Source organism: Palaemon carinicauda, chromosome 42 (assembly GCF_036898095.1).
Source record: "Palaemon carinicauda isolate YSFRI2023 chromosome 42, ASM3689809v2, whole genome shotgun sequence".
NCBI lineage: Eukaryota > Metazoa > Arthropoda > Malacostraca > Decapoda > Palaemonidae > Palaemon > Palaemon carinicauda.
The window spans coordinates 51,303,229-51,321,502 of record NC_090766.1 but is presented as its reverse complement, the minus strand read 5'-3'; the positions used below and the strand labels follow the sequence as shown (position 1 = coordinate 51,321,502).

The 18,274-nt window shown below is 46.9% G+C and overlaps 1 protein-coding gene across 1 annotated transcript in view; it reads right to left on the bottom strand.

Annotated features, from left to right (window-relative positions):
- Positions 1-18,274, bottom strand: part of LOC137633280 (uncharacterized) — an 85,219-nt gene that overhangs the window by 5,161 nt on the left and 61,784 nt on the right. The window contains exon 5 of the mRNA XM_068365490.1: positions 16,211-16,360. Coding sequence (XP_068221591.1) covers positions 16,211-16,360 — 150 coding nt within the window. The remainder of the gene's footprint in view (positions 1-16,210; positions 16,361-18,274) is intronic.

Genomic DNA, 18,274 nt, shown 5'->3' with positions numbered 1-18,274 from the left:
GATCATGGTACTGCTGCACAGTCTGTGAACTGTCAACCATGGGGAAGCGAGGAAGAACAGCGACAACCCGAAACTGTCTAGACTGTCTGGGTAGTACAGACAACCCCTTATCGGATTGCTGAGGTTGCCGCACTGCGTCACAACAAGACACCTCTGCTGGTTGTTGAACGTCTTCCCAGTGACACACTGAACGTCCACAACCACCTCCGAGAGTAGCATAACATCAACGTGCGACTGTCAACCCACACTGGGTCGCACCGGTGGAGGAACCATCTCAACTGGCGGACGTGAGTAGGATACCTCATCGTCCGTAAAAAATCCTCTATCAAGGACTAAGCTTGGACTGCATGTCTTGCAACCAAGCCCAAGGTCTATGGGAGCAGGTGTGGCAACAGACGGGGTTAGCGACTGAAGCGGAACCATTTACCCTCCCTGGAAGCATGTTATGCTTAAATAAAAGTCCATAGGAGGCTAAGCAGCTTAAGGCTCCTCTCCAAATGACAGAGTCCTCAAGGGAATATCAGAAGGAGGGAGAACAGCACTTTCTCATCTACAGGAACCATATCCGAGAAAAGCTAAGTTCTCTCAGTGAGGTTTTCACTGGTGCAAAAGCAGCAGACCAGAAGGCAACGTTATGAAACTGCTTGACAGTCTGTGAACTGTCAAAAAATGAACTGTCAACCACAACAGGAGCGTGAGGACATACAGCACTGGTGTATAAGTAGCAGACCAGAAGGCAACGTCATGTAACTGTATGACAGTTTGTGAGTTGGCAACAACCAAAGTTGTGTGGGGAAGCCTCAACTCCTGCCTGACTAGTTTGCTGCTGGCGAGTGGCGGTAACCACAGTGTGTTGCGGAGGCTGACACACCGTGTCAAAACACGGCAGCTTGTGGTAGCTCCCGCACAGCAACGGAGTGCTCTGTGTGTGGGAGTCATCATACATCTGGCAAGGTTGACTGTGCATGGGTGGAGGAGCTCTCACAACAAGAGTGTGAGAGCAGGAAGCCATGCCGGGCGCACAACCGTGGGAGGTGTAGGCCCACGGGTGCATCGTCAACCTTCTCCACAGTCGGAGTGTGGGAGCTGGCAACAACAAAAGCAGAGTGCTGGTGCGTGGGAGGGGCTGCGGTGGGTTAAGGAGCATGCGGTATGGTATGCAGAGCATGCTGTAAGGTATGCAGAGCATGCAGTAAGGTATGCGGAGCATGCTGTAAGGTATGCAGAGCATGCTGTAAGGTATGCAGAGCATGCTGTAAGGTATGCAGAGCATGCTGTAAGGTATGCAGAGCATGCTGTAAGGTATGCAGAGCATGCTGCATGGGCAGCGGAGAATGCCGCATAGTGCTGGAACCCGGCAGCTCTACAGAACCCTCCCACTGCTGATGCGGTAGCTCACGCATGTTAGCAGATGGTGCAGCAAGAACATGCGTCTGGCAGGGTGGACTGCGCATCGGTGGTGGAGCTCTCACAGGTGGAGGGTGGGAGCAGGCAGCCGCAGTATCTGCTGAGCGCACAACCTCGGCGGGTTGTAGGTTAACAGGCTGCATTTTCAACCTTCCAGCATGATACTCCTGCATGAAGGAGCAAGCTGAGACTGTATAGTCTGCAGCATGGACCACTAGTGTCTATGAAAGACAACAACAAACGGAGCTACTGTCCGTTGTGACTGAGGGTCTAAAACAGCTGGTGCGGCAACAGACGGAGTTACTGCCTGTTGCGGTACCACCTAGCCTCTCTTGGGAGGTGTGCAGTTGTCGTACTGCAGCGAGTCCGAACTGACCCAGTGGCTACACCTAGGCCGTTGGACTTGCGCGGAAGGGACCGACTTGCACTTAAAAGCTGCAAGATTTGGTCCATGGTTTCTGCGAGAAACCTCTTCCGCAGACGAGGAATAAATGGGCTCTCTCGTCTTTGTGTGGGTGGGGTGATCACGTCGGCAACGTGTGTAGATACACCCGAAACCACGGAGGGAAACGTCTGTTCGTCGATCAAGGCCTGTGGAACCCATAAGTCCTTCGACATTACTTCTCCCCTGGGCTTGGGAGCTTGTAAGAGGTATCGGACTAGGTGAACAACTGGCACGAACAGACGAACCCTCGAACGCAACACTGTAACACTTTGCGCATATCACTTTATCACTTTTGATTTTCTGTTTGCACTTATTTCACTGAACTCGAAACTTTAAGTGGTTTGTACCTGAAACACGCAATCCTATCCTTCATTAAAAGGTAGTAATTGCGAAAACAGTATTACAATGTAACAGAAAAACATAATGAAAGATAAAGAATTCAGTGGCTGGAAAAGAGACTAAACACTAGATCAAATAAACTACGTTTAAAATCTCTCACCGCATAAAGCCTGGGAACAAGAATAAAACTCTAGAAACGTTTTACCTTCTTCCCTTATATCGACTAGGGAGAAGAGCAAAAAACGAGAACAACGTTACCCGCTTGAACGAAACGTTTATCCTCCTCTCTCTCCCTCCGTCTCTATCTCTCTCTCTCTCTCTCTTGACTTAGAACCTGAGAGATGAGCCCAATTATATATATCGTTAAAACATATTATTTGTTAAAGGAAAAAAACTGAAAGGTTTCCCAAATAAAAAGTTCCTTTATTAGAATTAAAACCATTTAAGCTAAGAAAGAATGAACGAAACGCTAGAATCGGTTTACTCTTACTGCAACGTGAAACCGTGAAATACTCTCTCTCTATCGTAACGATAGAGCGCAAGTTGAACGTTCTGAACGTCAACAACTGCGGAGACTAAACAAAACGTTAGTTCAACTTTGAAAACAGTACGAGACTATCAAAGAAATTCTTTCAAAAACATTAAAATTAAAATAGCATAAATTCTTAACAGGAAAAACGATATGACGAGCTCAATGTTAATTAACTTCGGTTCCAAGTAAGGACCGCCTACTATTAGGAAAGGTCGCATATAAACAAACATAAAAATTAATTTTTATAAGTTTATAATAAAAGGAAAGTTAATCGAAGAGGCCTATAAATGGCGGAGAGATATAAAATAAAAAGTGAAAGAGAGTCTATACTCTCTTCGACACCAACACTTCCGTCTAAGGGAAGGGTCGGCCATTCAAAAGTGAAAGAGAGTCCATACTCTCTTCGTCACCATAATTAAATCAAATTAATTCCAAAAGCTTGCTAAGCTAATGATAAAGCTTCCTGAATAGCAAAGGCTAAACTCTAGAGCAAATACATCACCAAATCGTGAACAATAACTCCAGAATCAACAGCGTATCCAAGTAGGTCTAGCCGGTGGCACGACAGAGGAAAAATTGAGTTCTTGTTGACAAGAAGTACTTGAGTACCTGCTCACAGATGGCGCTGTTGTGTACACCCCCACCTGTATAGCGATCGCTGGCGTATCCCGACCGTAGATTTCTGTCGGGCAACAGAGTTGACAGCTACATGATCATCGGGTAAGATTAATATTGAAAAATTCCTTTTATTTTACTGACCTTTACCTTGTAGTCATCATGCTGGGTACCACACTCTTTTGAAAGACGGTGTACAATGAAGAGAGATAGAATATAACTTAATTTTAACACTGAATCATATTCAGACCAAAACTTGATACATCTCACACTAGGATTATTATTAACATTCCATGTTTGCCTTTATTATGAAATTTTTAGTATTTTTCTTTTTGTATTACCTTCCATGAAGATAAAAATCCTTTCATTAGCATTGAAATTAAACTTCTTACAAAACCACCATATATTTTTCATATGCAATATGAGAGAAAAACTGTATACAGTACCAACTATACAAAAATACAACTGCTATACGTACTGTAAATTACTTAAATAAACCACCAACTGTACCATATTATTATTGTACTAGGGCCCAGAAATCTTAAACAAACATGATTTATCAAATAAGGTTTTGTAAAATTTATCCACTAAGCAGTATATACATCATTAATCACTACATACACTGGCTGATCACAAGCATTTGATCCAGAAGTGGTAGTTATGGAGTAGATAATGTATCCGAGCTCCTGACCCAGTCTTCTATCTTGGATTCCGATTGCACTTAGCAAACTGGTTTCTGGTAACTGAATGTTTCAACATAGAATAATCTGATACCATATGAGATATCCCTTTGCTCTTAAAGGTAGTAAAATAGAAGTTGAAGCTTTGAGATGCATAATTAGATTCTCTACTGCACTAAGAAATACCTTTCCGTGAGGGAGGAACTTGGCAAGTATATGTCTGAACTAATTCTCAAATGAACAATAATATATCACCTAAATCTAAAATTTACTTTCCTGAATTCCTTAAATTGTGTTATTTTTTGTCCATAACTTGATTTTTTCATCAAAGTAATTGGTCCCTCTGCTTGCTCAAAACCCAAAGGATGTATCATTGCCACTAACCCTATCTCTATTACGAAGAGATGAAAAAGCTTGTGAGTAAAGAGATGTAGTACAATAAGGAAAAGCAGGTATGCATGTAATTGACCTTAAAGCTTCAAACTGTGTCCCGCTTGATACCTGCACTACTGTACAATCCTATACAAACCAAATCCAAGTTAAGTGAGAAAATCAGTTCTTATGTGAATCTGAGATTTCCTTACCCAGGGAAGAACATAACTGCTTTCTGTTTCACTAAAATTTAGCAAACACTTCTAGCCTCTTGCATACCATCCAATACAGTTTTATCCAAACAGCTCAATAAATCCAAAATAAGATAAAAACCACGTCGCTCTCGTCTCTCTCGACCCTTTGTGTGCGCTGCGTGTGTCCCACGTGTTTACCGAGTGGTAACTTGTGCTTATCCCTTGTGTTCCTGTGTGTTCACTAACCTTCCTTGTGCTTCCCAAGTGTATTCCTTTGATTCCCTGCGTTCCTGTGTCTTGTGTTTGTGCGTTATTGAGCAGATCCGCCGTTGTCCTGGGCCTAGAGCCGGAAAATCGTGTGGAGCGTTCCTCTCCAAACCTGAAGTGGATCCTCACTCCCTTTGCTCTTCCTGTAGGGGCAAAGTTTGTTCGTCTTCGGATACGTGCCTCGAGTGTGTTGGTTGGAGTGATATTCAGTGGGTGCGTTACGGCACGAAGAAAAAGAAATCGTCGAAACGTTCACCCAGGAAAGCTAGTGTTTCTTCGCCGCTACCGTCGCCAAGTGAACGGTCCGACTGGGCTTCTGTCTCTCCTTCCCCTACCCAGAGTAGGGGACGAGGTAAGTCCATCGTGGGGAAAGAGCCGAGCGTTCTTCCCCAGGAGTCTGGTGAATGATAAGTGGGAGTTGCGGGACCTTCTCGGGCTAGTGAGGAGCCTGGTAGTGCTGTGTCAGGGAGCTCTGGAGACTCGGCCCTTGTGCTTGGGGGGCACGTTTCCTCCGATGACCCCTTGTGGTGTAGCAATGTTGTTTCTGTGTCTTCGCCCACTTCGTGGGCCTGTGTTTCAGGTTCCTCGGCAGGCGGCAACAACCAGGGTAAGTTAGGTTCCGCAGGGAGTGATGCCTTCGGATGGAAGCTTCCTAAGACACCAGGTAGGTCCCCTATGCGGATGGAAGAGGGCCTGGATTCCTGGTTCCCTAGTGTTGGGCGCCAACCCTCGTTTCCAACCCCTCTCACGGAAGTTCCTGAAGCCTTCCTGCAACCCTCTACCTCGGGTACACAACGAAGTTCCTGAAGCCTTCCTGCAACCCTCTACCTCGGGTACACAACGAGTCGCGAAGTCCCCCGCGGCCCCCCCTCCCACCCGCCGTATGGTAGGTACAGTGACGTCGGGCTCTTCGGAGGAGTGTTTCTCGTCGGGAGAAGAAGCCAGGAGGAAACATCGGCGTCGGAGGGAGCGGTCCAGGAGCAGGCGTTCCCGCTCAAGATCACGTTCCAGGTACAGCAGGAGGCGCTCCCGTTCTCCACAGAGGAAACACAGGAGGAGTAGGTCACCCGATGGTGATTGGGTTTTCGTACCCTGTAAGTCGGAGATACAGTGTTTCCCGGACCGGCGGTCCAGGGATTTCTCGCCAAGGAGACCATCCTCCAGGCATGGTTATGTCCCTCGCAGAGAGAAACGCGAGAAGGCCTCTGCAGGTAGGCGTAAGACCGCGAAGCCTCCAGTTCACCCCGCCCAGCGGGGGGGAACCGGTTTGCTATCCACGATTGAGCCTGGGGCTTTTACCGTTAAATCACTTGGAGAGCGAAGATGACTGTTCCAATGGAGAACCCGTCAAAGGACTTCCTCGAGTAGCTTTTGCGCTAGGTCGAGGTCCGCCTGGGTCGTGAGCGTCAGTAAGTTCTTCGGATGTTGCACAATTCCCGCAAGGGAAGAGAGGCACTCGGGGAAGGTAGGGAGGGCCATTACCCGAAAGTAATTCTCGGTAAGTATGTTAGGAAAAATAAAAATTACTTAAAATTTTTGATTTGTTCCAACACGAATACTTACCTCGAACTACTTTCTTAGGAGACTTACACTTTAGGAGGTGGGAGTGCCTTTCTGACCTTCAGACCCAGCAAGCGGAAGCCAAGAGGCCTAGGTATAAACAAAACATACTAGGAAAACGGACGATAGGGTAACTACACAAAGAGCTCACGTTAGTGTCTAAGTACTCACCCTTTGAAAAACTTCTTCTGATGTTGAATCCAGTAACGCCGTTGCAGAGAACGTGTTATCCAATGGTTACAAGAGGGTTATCTCCGATAAGGATAGGGAAAAACGGGGAATAGGGTGAAAGGGAACGAACCTGTGTCTCCCGGTTTGCTATCCACGATTGAGCCCGGGGCTTTACCGTTAAATCACTTGGAGCGCGGAGATGACTGTTCCAATGGAGAACCCGTCTAAGGACTTCCTCGAGTAGTCCTTGAGGTAATGGGCAGTAAAGGTTGACTGGTTAGACCAGGTACCTGCCCGAAGGATCTGACCCACTGCCATGTTTTTCTCAAAGGCTAAGGACGTACTCAGACCCCTGATGTCATGGGGTTTGGGGACGCCTGGTAAGGCCAGAGCCTCTTCCCTGTAGGCCCTGGCAATAACTTGTCTCAACCAGAAGGAAATGGTATTCTTGGATACCTGTTTCTTAGTAACACCTGTGGAGACGAAAAGGCTCTTGATGCCTGGCCGGAGATGAGCCGTCCTTTCAAGGTATTTTCTAATGGCACGGACCGGGCATAATTCCAAATCCTCAGCATTCCCCGTCCTAGGGATAGCTGGCAGAGAATAAAACCTTCGAATTTTGGGTTCCAGACAGCTGGGTTCTGGGTCTTCGCCACAAAAGAAGGAACGAACTTGAAAGATATTTCCTTCCACCCCCTCGAATGAGAGACGTCATAAGACAGCTCATGGATCTCCCCTACTCTTTTAGCGGAAGCCAAGGCTAGCAAAAAGACTGTCTTGAGAGTGAGATCCCTGTCTACGATATCTTTCATTGGTTCGAAGGGGGGGCCACTTAACATCTTCAGGACCCTAGCTAAGTCCCACTGAGGCACCTTAACTGCTTGTGGGGGGCAGGACTGCTCAAAGCTCCTGACAAGCATCGAGATGTGCCTAGAGGAACCCAGGTCGATGCCCTTCAGGAGGAAGACTTGACCCAAGGTGGCCCGCACTCCTTTTATAGCTGGGATTGACATTCCTATTTTGTCCCTGAGATATACCAGAAAGTCCGCTATGTCTGGGACCGAGGCTTTGAGGGGTTTAATGCGCCTCGAAGCGCACCACTTCGTGAAGGAGGCCCACTTAGCTTGGTAGATCGCTGCTGACGACCTTCTCAGGTATAGCGACATCCTCTTAGCAGTAGCTGATGAATACCCCTCCTTCTTCAGGAGTCGCTCGATAGTCTCCAGGCGTGAAGACGTAGAGACTGTGGGTTGTCGTGAAACCTGAGAAAATGCGGTTGTCGTAGAAGATCTGACCTGTCGGGGAGTGGCCACGGAGGTTGACTCGCCAGGTCTTTTAGGTCTGCGAACCACTCTCTCTCCGGCTACCAGGGTGCTACCAAAGTCATCCTTAAGTTCCGGGCAGTCCTTACTTTGTTGAGTACTTGCCTTATCAACGTGAAGGGGGGAAAAGCGTACACGTCTAGGTTGTCCCACCTGTGCTGAAAGGCATCCTCCAAGGCTGCCTTCGGGTCTGGGACAGGAGAACAATACACGGGAAGTTGCACGTTCAGTTTGGTTGCAGAGGTCCATCACCGGGGAACCCCAACGTTGGATGATGAGCTTGGCTACTTCTGGAAGGAGGGACCATTCTGTCCCTACTATTTGACCCATCCTGCTGAGACCGTCGGCCAGCACGTTCTTTTTCCGGGGGATGAACCTTGCCAATAACACAACCTGGTTCGTTTCTGCCCAATCTAGGATCTCTAGGGCGAGATCGCACAATTCCCTTGATTTCAAACCTCCTTGTTTCTTTATGTACGCTACCACTGTGGCGTTGTACCACATCAACGCCACAGTGTTTCCCCTTAGTAGATCGACGAAGTGTAGGCAAGCTTTCTGGACTGCCTTCAACTCTAGGACATTGATGTGTAGGTTCTTCTCCCGGTCCATCCAGGTTCCTCTCGCTGTCTCGTCGAGGAGATGGGCTCCCCATCCCTGGTTGGAGGCGTCTGTGAACAGAAGTAACTCGGGAGGGTCGTTCGCGAAGGGCATCCCCTTGAGCGAGTTCGATCGGCAATGCCACCATTCCAAGGAGGGCATTGTGTTTGGCAGGACTGGGATTAGTTCTTGTTGCGAGTCCAGTTGGCACCAGAGGTTCTTCAGGTTCCATTGGACGGCTCTGAGCCTGAGTCTCCCCTGGGGAACCAGTTTTCCCAACGACACCAGATGCTCTATTAGTCTTTGCCAGTCCTTCGCTCTCCTGTGTTGCCCCAACAGGAACGGATGAAGGATCTCCATCAGATTGCTTATTCTGTCTTCCGAAGGAAATGCTTTTCCCAGAAGGGTATCTAGTGTCATCCCCAAATAGGTCATTCTGGTGGAGGGGGATAGGTTCGATTTTTCCGGGTTGATCATGATACCCAGATCCTTGCAAAACTGGAGAAATTTCATCCCTTGCTCCTTCAAGACGTCCTTCAAGGAGGAAAGAAGCAACCAGTCGTCCAGGTACCGGATGAGGCGAATGGCTCATTCGTGAGCCCACACTGAGACTGTTGTGAAGACTCTCGTGAATACCTGGGGAGCTGTTGACAATCCGAAGCAAAGGGTCTTGAATTGCAGGATCTGGGTACCCCATTTTACCCGGAGAAACTTTCGACTCGAGGGGTGGACCGGAATTTGGAAGTAAGCGTCCTTGAGGTCTATGGTCATCATGTAATCTTTCTCCCTCAAGGACAGCAGGACTGACTTCGGAGTGTCCATTTTGAAGTCTCTTCCTTATGAATTTGTTGAGAGCCGACAGATCTATAACCGGCCTCCACCCCCCTGTCGCTTTTTCCACCAGGAACAGTCGACTGTAGAAACCTGGACCTGGGTGTAGGATCTCCTCCATGGCGCCCTTCTCCAACATGGAGGACACCTCCTCTTGAAGGGCGGCCCTCTTCAACGGATCCTTAGGTACCAGCCACTCCGACCGGATGGCCGGAATTAGAGGGGGGGGGGTTCTGCTAAGAACGGTAACCTGTAGCCCTCCTTCAGTACGGACGCTTTCCATGCTTGCCAATATAGTCTGAGGCATTCCCCAACCTGAGGCTTGGGCAGGAATAGGGGGCCTCCCACTCTATCTCCTCCTGGAGGAGCGGCCTGAACGGCCTCTCCTGGAGGCAGAATAACCTGTCCTAAAGGAGGCTGAAGCTGCTGGGGCTCCTCTACGGGGGGGCTGAGGCGCTGAGGCCCAGGAGGAAGAAGGAGCTTCTCTCTTCGTCAGGCTAGGAGAGGCCTGAGACGTCGCGGCACTGTCTGAGACTGACCTCTTGTAGGGAGGTCTCCTTACCGGCGTAGGCCTGGGCGTGTTTAATTCTTTCCTTTTAGACACCTTCTCCATGATCGCCTCCAAGTCCTTTAAGGGGAACAAGGAGTCACCCCACAAAGGAAGGCTCCTCATGGCCCTCGCCTCTCTGTCTGGGACCTTCCGGGACACCTTCGCCAGGATGGTGTCTCTCTTGCGAAGCACCCAATTCACTGTCAGGGCGAGAGACTGGTAAGTAAGGAACTTAAGAGTCTTGCCCCCGGAGGTGATAAGCTCCCTCAGGAGGCTTTGCTGTTCCGGGTCTGTCGGGTCAAAAGTAGCTTGCACCCCTACTAATGTGGAAGCCCACCAGTCTAGCCACGAGGAGACGTTTACTAGGTCTCTAGACATTTTCTCCATCATCGCAGCCTCCGATGGAGAAAAACAGACCGGGGCAGAAGAGGCTCAGTCCTCCGAGGCGCCCTGTCCCAGAATGTCGAGAGAAGGTTCCACTTTGCAGGCTCCCGGCCGCCGTCCTTCTGGCACATAGACCCTGCTCTGCGTTTTGAGCCCCTGGAGCAACTTAGAAGAGCTCTGAGTCTTGGGAGCTTCGGCATTACCTGCCACCACTCTATCCACGTGCTCCTGTCCCAGGACGAGATCCCAGGCTACAGGAAGAGCCAGGGAGGTTTTTGGTTGGGCAGGAGCCTGCATCAACCGGATAAGGCTGGACCTCCAATAGTCCTCGTCGGTAGCAGCCGGTTCTTTGATCTTGTGATGTCTCCTGATCAGGCTAATTACTCTTCTATAGGCCGAGTCCTCCGTCGGGGAACCCTCTCTACTGTCGGCCGAAGCCTCGGCTTGAGCCCGGGGAGCCGGGTCACCAGGCACTCCCACCGGGCGCCTTGGTCCTGGCACAACAGGCACTCCCCTGCGGAGGTACTGGTCCTCCCCGGCGGAGATCTCCGCACCAGGGGCGGGGGTTAGGACAGGCATCGCCGAACCGGCGAGGACTAGTGTCCGATCATGTTCCCTGGGGGACGAGAACGCGGATCCTGTGGGCTGACCCGACAGCGGGAACCGTTCCTTAAGGTCCGAGGGCTGCACCAGCTGGGCTGGTTCGGCCAGGCTGCCCGTAAGGAAGTGAGGTTCCCCCGGCTGGGTGGGGTGAACCGAAGGCTTCGCGGTCTTACGCCTGCCTGCAGAGGCCTTCTCGCGTTTCTCCCTGCGAGGGTCATAACCATGCCTGGAGGATGGTCTCCTTGGCGAGAAATCCCTGGACCGCCGGTCCGGGGAACACTGTATCTCCGACTTACGGGGTACGAAAACCCAATCACCATCGGGTGACCTACTCCTCCTGTGTTTCCTCCGTGGAGAACGGGAGCGCCTCCTGCTGTACCTGGAACGTGATCTTGAGCGGGAACGTCTGCTCCTGGACCGCTCCCTCCGACGCCGATGTTTCCTCCTGGCTTCTTCTCCCGACGAGAAACACTCCTCCGAAGAGCCCGACGTCACTGTACCTACCGTACGGTGGGCGGGAGGGGGGGCCGCGGGGGACTTCGCGACTCGTTGTGTACCCGAGGTAGAGGGTTGCAGGAAAGCTTCAGGAACTTCCGTGAGAGGGGTTGGAAACGAGGGTTGGCGCCCAACACTAGGGAACCAGGAATCTAGGCCCTCTTCCATCCGCATAGGGGACCTACCTGGTGTCTTAGGAAGCTTCCATCCGAAGGCATCACTCCCTGCGGAACCTAACTTACCCTGGTTGTCGCCGCCTGCCGAAGAACCTGAAACACAGCCCCACGAAGGGAGCGAAGACACAGAAACAACATTGCTACACCACAAGGGGTCATCGGAGGAAACGTGCCCCCCAAGCACAAGGGCCGAGTCTCCAGAGCTCCCTGACACAGCACTACCAGGCTCCTCACTAGCCCGAGAAGGTCCCGCAACTCCCACTTATCATTCACCAGACTCCTGGGGAAGAACGCTCGGCTCTTTCCCCACGATGGACTTACCTCGTCCCCTACTCTGGGTAGGGGAAGGAGAGACAGAAGCCCCGTCGGACCGTTCACTGGACGACGGTAGCGGCGAAGAAACACTAGCTTTCCTGGGTGAACGTTTCGACGATTTCTTTTTCTTCGTGCCGTAACGCACCCACTGAATATCACTCCAACCAACACACTCGAGGCACGTATCCGAAGACGAACAAACTTTGCCCCTACAGGAAGAGCAAAGGGAGTGAGGATCCACTTCAGGTTTGGAGAGGAACGCTCCACACGATTTTCCGGCTCTAGGCCCAGGACAACGGCGGATCTGCTCCATAACGCACAAACACAAGACACAGGAACGCAGGGAATCAAAGGAATACACTTGGGAAGCACAAGGAAGGGTAGTGAACACACAGGAACAAGCACAAGTTACCACGCGGTAAACACGTGGGACACACGCGGCGCACACAAAGGGTCGAGAGAGACGAGAGCGACGTGGTGACACGTCGCGACCAGAGAACTTACTGACGCTCACGACCCCGGCGGACCTCGACCTAGCGCAAAGCTACCCTCGGGGCACGTTCTCTTACGCCCGGGATAGCCCTCCATAGAAAACGGGTTTTAGGGTATACTACACAAAACTCTGGTCGGTAGAGAGATTACAGGTAACTCCTAAGAAAGTAGTTCGAGATAAGTATTCGTGTTGGAACAAATCTGGGTTGTGTGCATACTTTTTTTTTCATCAAGAGAATATAAAACTCTGACCAAAACATTTACAAAAGACGGAATTTCTACTAAACTATCAATGCAAAAAATAAAGATATCCATTTTTAAGGTTGGAATATACTCTACCTACCACTCTTCCTGGGTCATATTACCAAGTCTCTAATAGAACCATATAGAGTACTGTATAGCATTATCAGCCCATATACACTATACAGAGAGAGCTAGGATCAGCTGGGTGTAGAGATAGGTAGTGGCGCACAACGCTCCCAGTGTAAAGGAGCGTGGGCTATTTGAAATCATTACCCAGCTTGAATTTTATCACGATTTTTATGAGAATTTTTATTTAATAGGTATTGCATTGTTCTTGGGCGCAAAAACGCGAAACCGCAAAGACAGAACCCGCGATAAAAGAGGGCCAACTGTAATCACAACAGGACTGTAAATCTTTAAATGGACCCTAATTGTAAAGATCCTGAGGCAGGAACCCAAAAAGGAACATGCATAGCTTAAATCACACATCTGGTACCCAAGTACTGAACCATGATAAAACTATTTTTCTAAATGTAGCATGAATAAATTTCAACAAATGCTGTGGTTAACTTATCCTATTCATTGAATGTTATTGCATGTTGTATTTGGCAATTCCCATTACATATTCCCATCTTCTTTTGCAGCTTGGTTTGAGAGTCCAGTTCTAGACACCCTACATAAGTGGTGTATTTGCAATGACCGTGCATAATGATGTTATCTAGTAATTTGATGTTGAGCCAAGCGACTTCTCTGGCATTCCTACTAATGAGACACCATTGCTAATCTGCCTCTGGATCAAATGGTGTGAGCAATAAATATTTGGAAGCTAAATATGCTATAGAAGAAATGTGTGCTGGGTTATGATGAATAGGGGAAAAGAGAACAATTTGTTATTACTGGGATATACAGAGAAGTTTTATATGCTTGAGTCATTCTGAATATATTAGAGTTTTTGTCAGTAGTAGGTTGGCCAGGGCATCAGCCATCCATTGAGATAGTACTGGTTGAGAGTTATTAGTTCCTATGTCTGGCCTATTCTTTACATATTCTCCTCTGTCCTCATACACCTGACAACACTAAGATTACCAAACAATTATTCACTTAAGGGGTTAACTGCTGCACTACAAATGTTCAGAGGCTACTTTCCTCTTGGTAAGGGTAGAAAGGACTCTTTAGCTATGGTAAGCAGCTCTTCTAGGAGAGGGGCACTCCAAAAACAAACCATTGTTCTCTAGTCTTGGGTAGTATTGTAGCCTCAGTACCATGGTCTTTCAATGTCTTGGGGTAGAGTTCTCTTGCTTGAGGGTACACTCGGGCACACTAGTATACCGTATTTTTTTCCTCTTGTTTTTTAAAGTTTTTATAGTTTATGTAAGAAAGATTTATTCTAATGTTATTACTGTTCTTAAAAAATTTCATTGTAATTGCTCATTAATTCTCTTGTAATTTATTTATTTACTTATTTCCTTTTCTCACTGGGCTATTTTTTCCCTGTTAGGGTCCTTGGGCTTATAGCATACTGCTTTTTCATTGTAGCTATTAATGATAATAATAATAGCAAGAATAGTGTATTGATCATTGATATGTAATGTATTGTGAAGTATTCATATTGAGTTTTATATGCTAGTGTATTAAAGATACTTACATTGAGGAAAACACAATATCATGGTGTTATTATAATGACATATTTTTACCTTTTTGTAGTTAGGCATGAAATTTGGTACACATTAAGTTATTTGATAATGAGGAATATTTAATTCAGAATAAAGTCAATCAGATTTTTACAGTTAGGCAGATATGCGAGAAATATTTAGCAAAAGGTAAGGAGGTGTATGTTGCGTTTATGGATCTGGAGAAAGCATATGATAGAGTTGATAGGGAAGCAATGTGGAATGTGATGAGGTTATATGGAGTTGGTGGAAGGTTGTTGCAAGCAGTGAAAAGTTTCTACAAAGGTAGTAAAGCATGTGTTAGAATAGGAAATGAAGTGAGCGATTGGTTTCCGGTGAGAGTGGGGCTGAGACAGGGATGTGTGATGTCGCCGTGGTTGTTTAACTTGTATGTTGATGGAGTGGTGAGAGAGGTGAATGCTCGAGTGCTTGGACGAGGATTAAAACTGGTAGACGAAAATGATCATGAATGGAAGGTAAATCAGTTGTTGTTTGCGGATGATACTGTACTGGTAGCAGACACAGAAGAGAAGCTTGACCGACTAGTGACAGAATTTGGAAGGGTGTGTGAGAGAAGGAAGTTGAGAGTTAATGTGGGTAAGAATAAGGTTATGAGATGTACGAGAAGGGAAGGTGGTGCAAGGTTGAATGTCATGTTGAATGGAGAGTTACTTGAGGAGGTGGATCAGTTTAAGTACTTGGGGTCTGTTGTTGCAGCAAATGGTGGAGTGGAAGCAGATGTACGTCAGAGAGTCAATGAAGGTTGCAAAGTGTTGGGGGCAGTTAAGGGAGTAGTAAAAAATAGAGGGTTGGGCATGAATGTAAAGAGAGTTCTATATGAGAAAGTGATTGTACCAACTGTGATGTATGGATCGGAGTTGTGGGGAATGAAAGTGATGGAGAGACAGAAATTGAATGTGTTTGAGATGAAGTGTCTGAGGAGTATGGCTGGTGTATCTCGAGTAGATAGGGTTAGGAACGAGGTGGTGAGGGTGAGAACGGGTGTAAGAAATGAGTTAGCGGCTAGAGTGGATATGAATGTGTTAAGGTGGTTTGGCCATGTTGAGAGAATGGAGAATGGCTGTCTGCTAAAGAAGGTGATGAATGCAAGAGTTGATGGGAGAAGTACAAGAGGAAGGCCAAGGTTTGGGTGGATGGATGGTGTGAAGAAAGCTCTGGGTGATAGGAGGATAGATGTGAGAGAGGCAAGAGAGCGTGCTAGAAATAGGAATGAATGGCGAGCGATTGTGACGCAGTTCCGGTAGGCCCTGCTGCTTCCTCCGGTGCCTTAGATGACCGCGGAGGTAGCAGCAGTAGGGGACTCAGCAGTATGAAGCTTCATCTGTGGTGGAAATGTGGGAGGTTGGGCTGTGGCACCCTAGCAGTACCAGCTGAACTCGGCTGAGTCCCTGGTTAGGCTGGAGGAACATAGAGAGTAGAGGTCCCCTTTTTTGTTTTGTTCTTGTTGATGTCGGCTACCCCCCAAAATTGGGGGAAGTGCCTTTGGTATATGGATGGATGGATGGATTGAGGATTGTACAGTATATACTTTAATAAGCTGCTTCAACAATTCAGATAGATATAAGTTGAATTTAATATTTTGGTTTGAATAATAATATGAGAACAATAGGTGTAATAGCATATTATAAAATTAACACTATGGTAAGTTTCAAGGTTATAAAATTGTTATAGATATATATATAAATGAATGTATGTGATTGTATGAAAGTATGTAAATAAATTAACAAAGTAGAAAAGTAAAAGTGTTTGATTCAGGTCACTAAGGCTCTATTTTCCCAAACAATGCCCTATGAGTAAATGAAAACTATGCATGAAATGTAAACGCAAAATTGTAAATCACCTCAAGTACAGTACCAAGTTTTATTTAGATGAATATCGTTTTAATCTATTATTATTATTACTATATTGTACTTTACTTGGTGAACTCACCTGTGGGACCAGTTTCTTTAGATGAGAGTACTTATGATCCCCGAGGACAGGACAAGCAAGACCAAAGCCAAGATGTACACGAATCTGATGCTTCACTCCAGTTACAGGCATCACTTCCACCCACGACGAGTTCACGTTTTTACCAAGGACCTGAAATGTCAATGTAAGCAAAACCAAAATTATAATTTCATTGATCTGTATTACGAGATATATCTAGTGGCATGAGCTATATAAGATTATCCATTCTGCTACAACATTCAGTATAACACTGTAATCAGTCTGTTTTGCTCGACCATTTAAGAATATCTTATTGTAAGATGTCTGTAGAATAGAGCAGATTGTTTCCATATCTATAATATCATACAGATTTTTCGAAATATTTAGATTTAAATAAAAAGTGGAAACTGAAATATCACACATTTTCAAAGTACAGGTAATTTCTATTTTTCCTAACTATACTAACCTGGGTTCTTTAACAGGGGTGACTTTAGCGATGTTGAAATGACCATTAAAAATATAAAGAGGTAGTTATAACCACCAAAGGACCAGGACATACCTCTTATATTAGGACAGGAATGATGAAAGTAGGGGCAATGCTCACCCTCACTTGGCTATGGATCCACCTGACCAAACCCTAATGAACAATCAGTGGGTGAGATCTGTCACTCCCCCCACAAGAAAAGCTCATGCCAGAATTCCCAAAGAACTTTGTGAGAGGCCTCCTGTGCAGCAATATTTCTACTTCGTCCTAAAAATAAGACTGAAGAAGAGAATAGAAGAAGGAGGAAGAAAAGAGACCAAACACACTATCCTCCCCTTTCCAAGAATTCTTCCTTACTATTGTGTGTTCAGCAGTTCCTTCTGATCAGGAACAGGTGGGCTATCTCTTCACGTTTGCAAGGAAATAATTCCTAGGTATTCATCCTTAGCTTGGCTGTGAAAGCTGACTCTCCTCAATTACAATCCTAAGATCGTAATAAGAGCGAGTAGTCGTCTTAATATCGTCCCGAAAAGACACTGGAGAGGTCACTCCATGTGACCCATGCATAAATAATCAAGTGGACACATGTACACAACTGAGGAATGAAAGAGGCACTTAAGGAATTGACTATGATGAGTCAATAAAAGCACAATGTCTTCCTCTTTGCAGGCTGAGTATGGAGTAAAAATTTTAAATGAACACAGCCTGAAAAGTACCATTTAGGCTGAGAGGAGAACAGATTTGCGCTCCATCCTGTGACGAGTCAGTAGGAGAGGACTGCTGAAGGTCATCCAAGACTTTTCAGTCCCAAAATCCAGGATTGTTCTGCCTTTGCTGCATTTCCAGAGATGGAAGCTGGAAAGTGGGTAATGGATTTGAATGGAAGACGGATAAAATGAGCAAGGCAAGGCATCCCCTTTCTGACAGCAGGGGACAAACCTCTGTGCATTGCTTCCAACCTTCATCCTAACACTAATCCTGGAAGTGGCAACAATGAGTGGAGCAGGATCCAGCCCCTTCTGGAGAAAGAAGCTGCTGGAGGTCATTGCTTAAATTTAGAGTTGGCGGGGACCTTCCTTAAATCACAGTCAACTGTGATGTCAGCAGTCTCCCTCAAAGACTAGATATCTTGAGAGATACTGCATGGTGGATAAAGGAGTACTGATAACCAGCAACCCCTTCCATCATTACCTAAACATCACACTCCTAAGAGATAGAAGAGGAGTCCAGCACCTATCTGATCCTTAGAGGAAGTATGTCTGTGCTCAAAAGGTGCTACCATGCCCAACCATCAATCAGTCGATAGTACCTCAAGGATAGAAACTATGTGCCTGTCAACCAATTCTTGGTTTCTTCCTCTCCCTAGAATACAAACTTTCATATTCCAATGGATCTGAGAACATATAATCAGGAGACAGATCTTGAATTGGGCCGGGAACAGTCTCATTTCAAGTTTATGATACAGTCTCTGGTACCAGACACCAAGAGCGGTAAAGTGTACCCTCCCTCTGGTAAATGGGTATGATTGGCACAGACAGCCACTTGGAAGCCCAGAACAGGAATCAGTTATTAACAAACTTGGC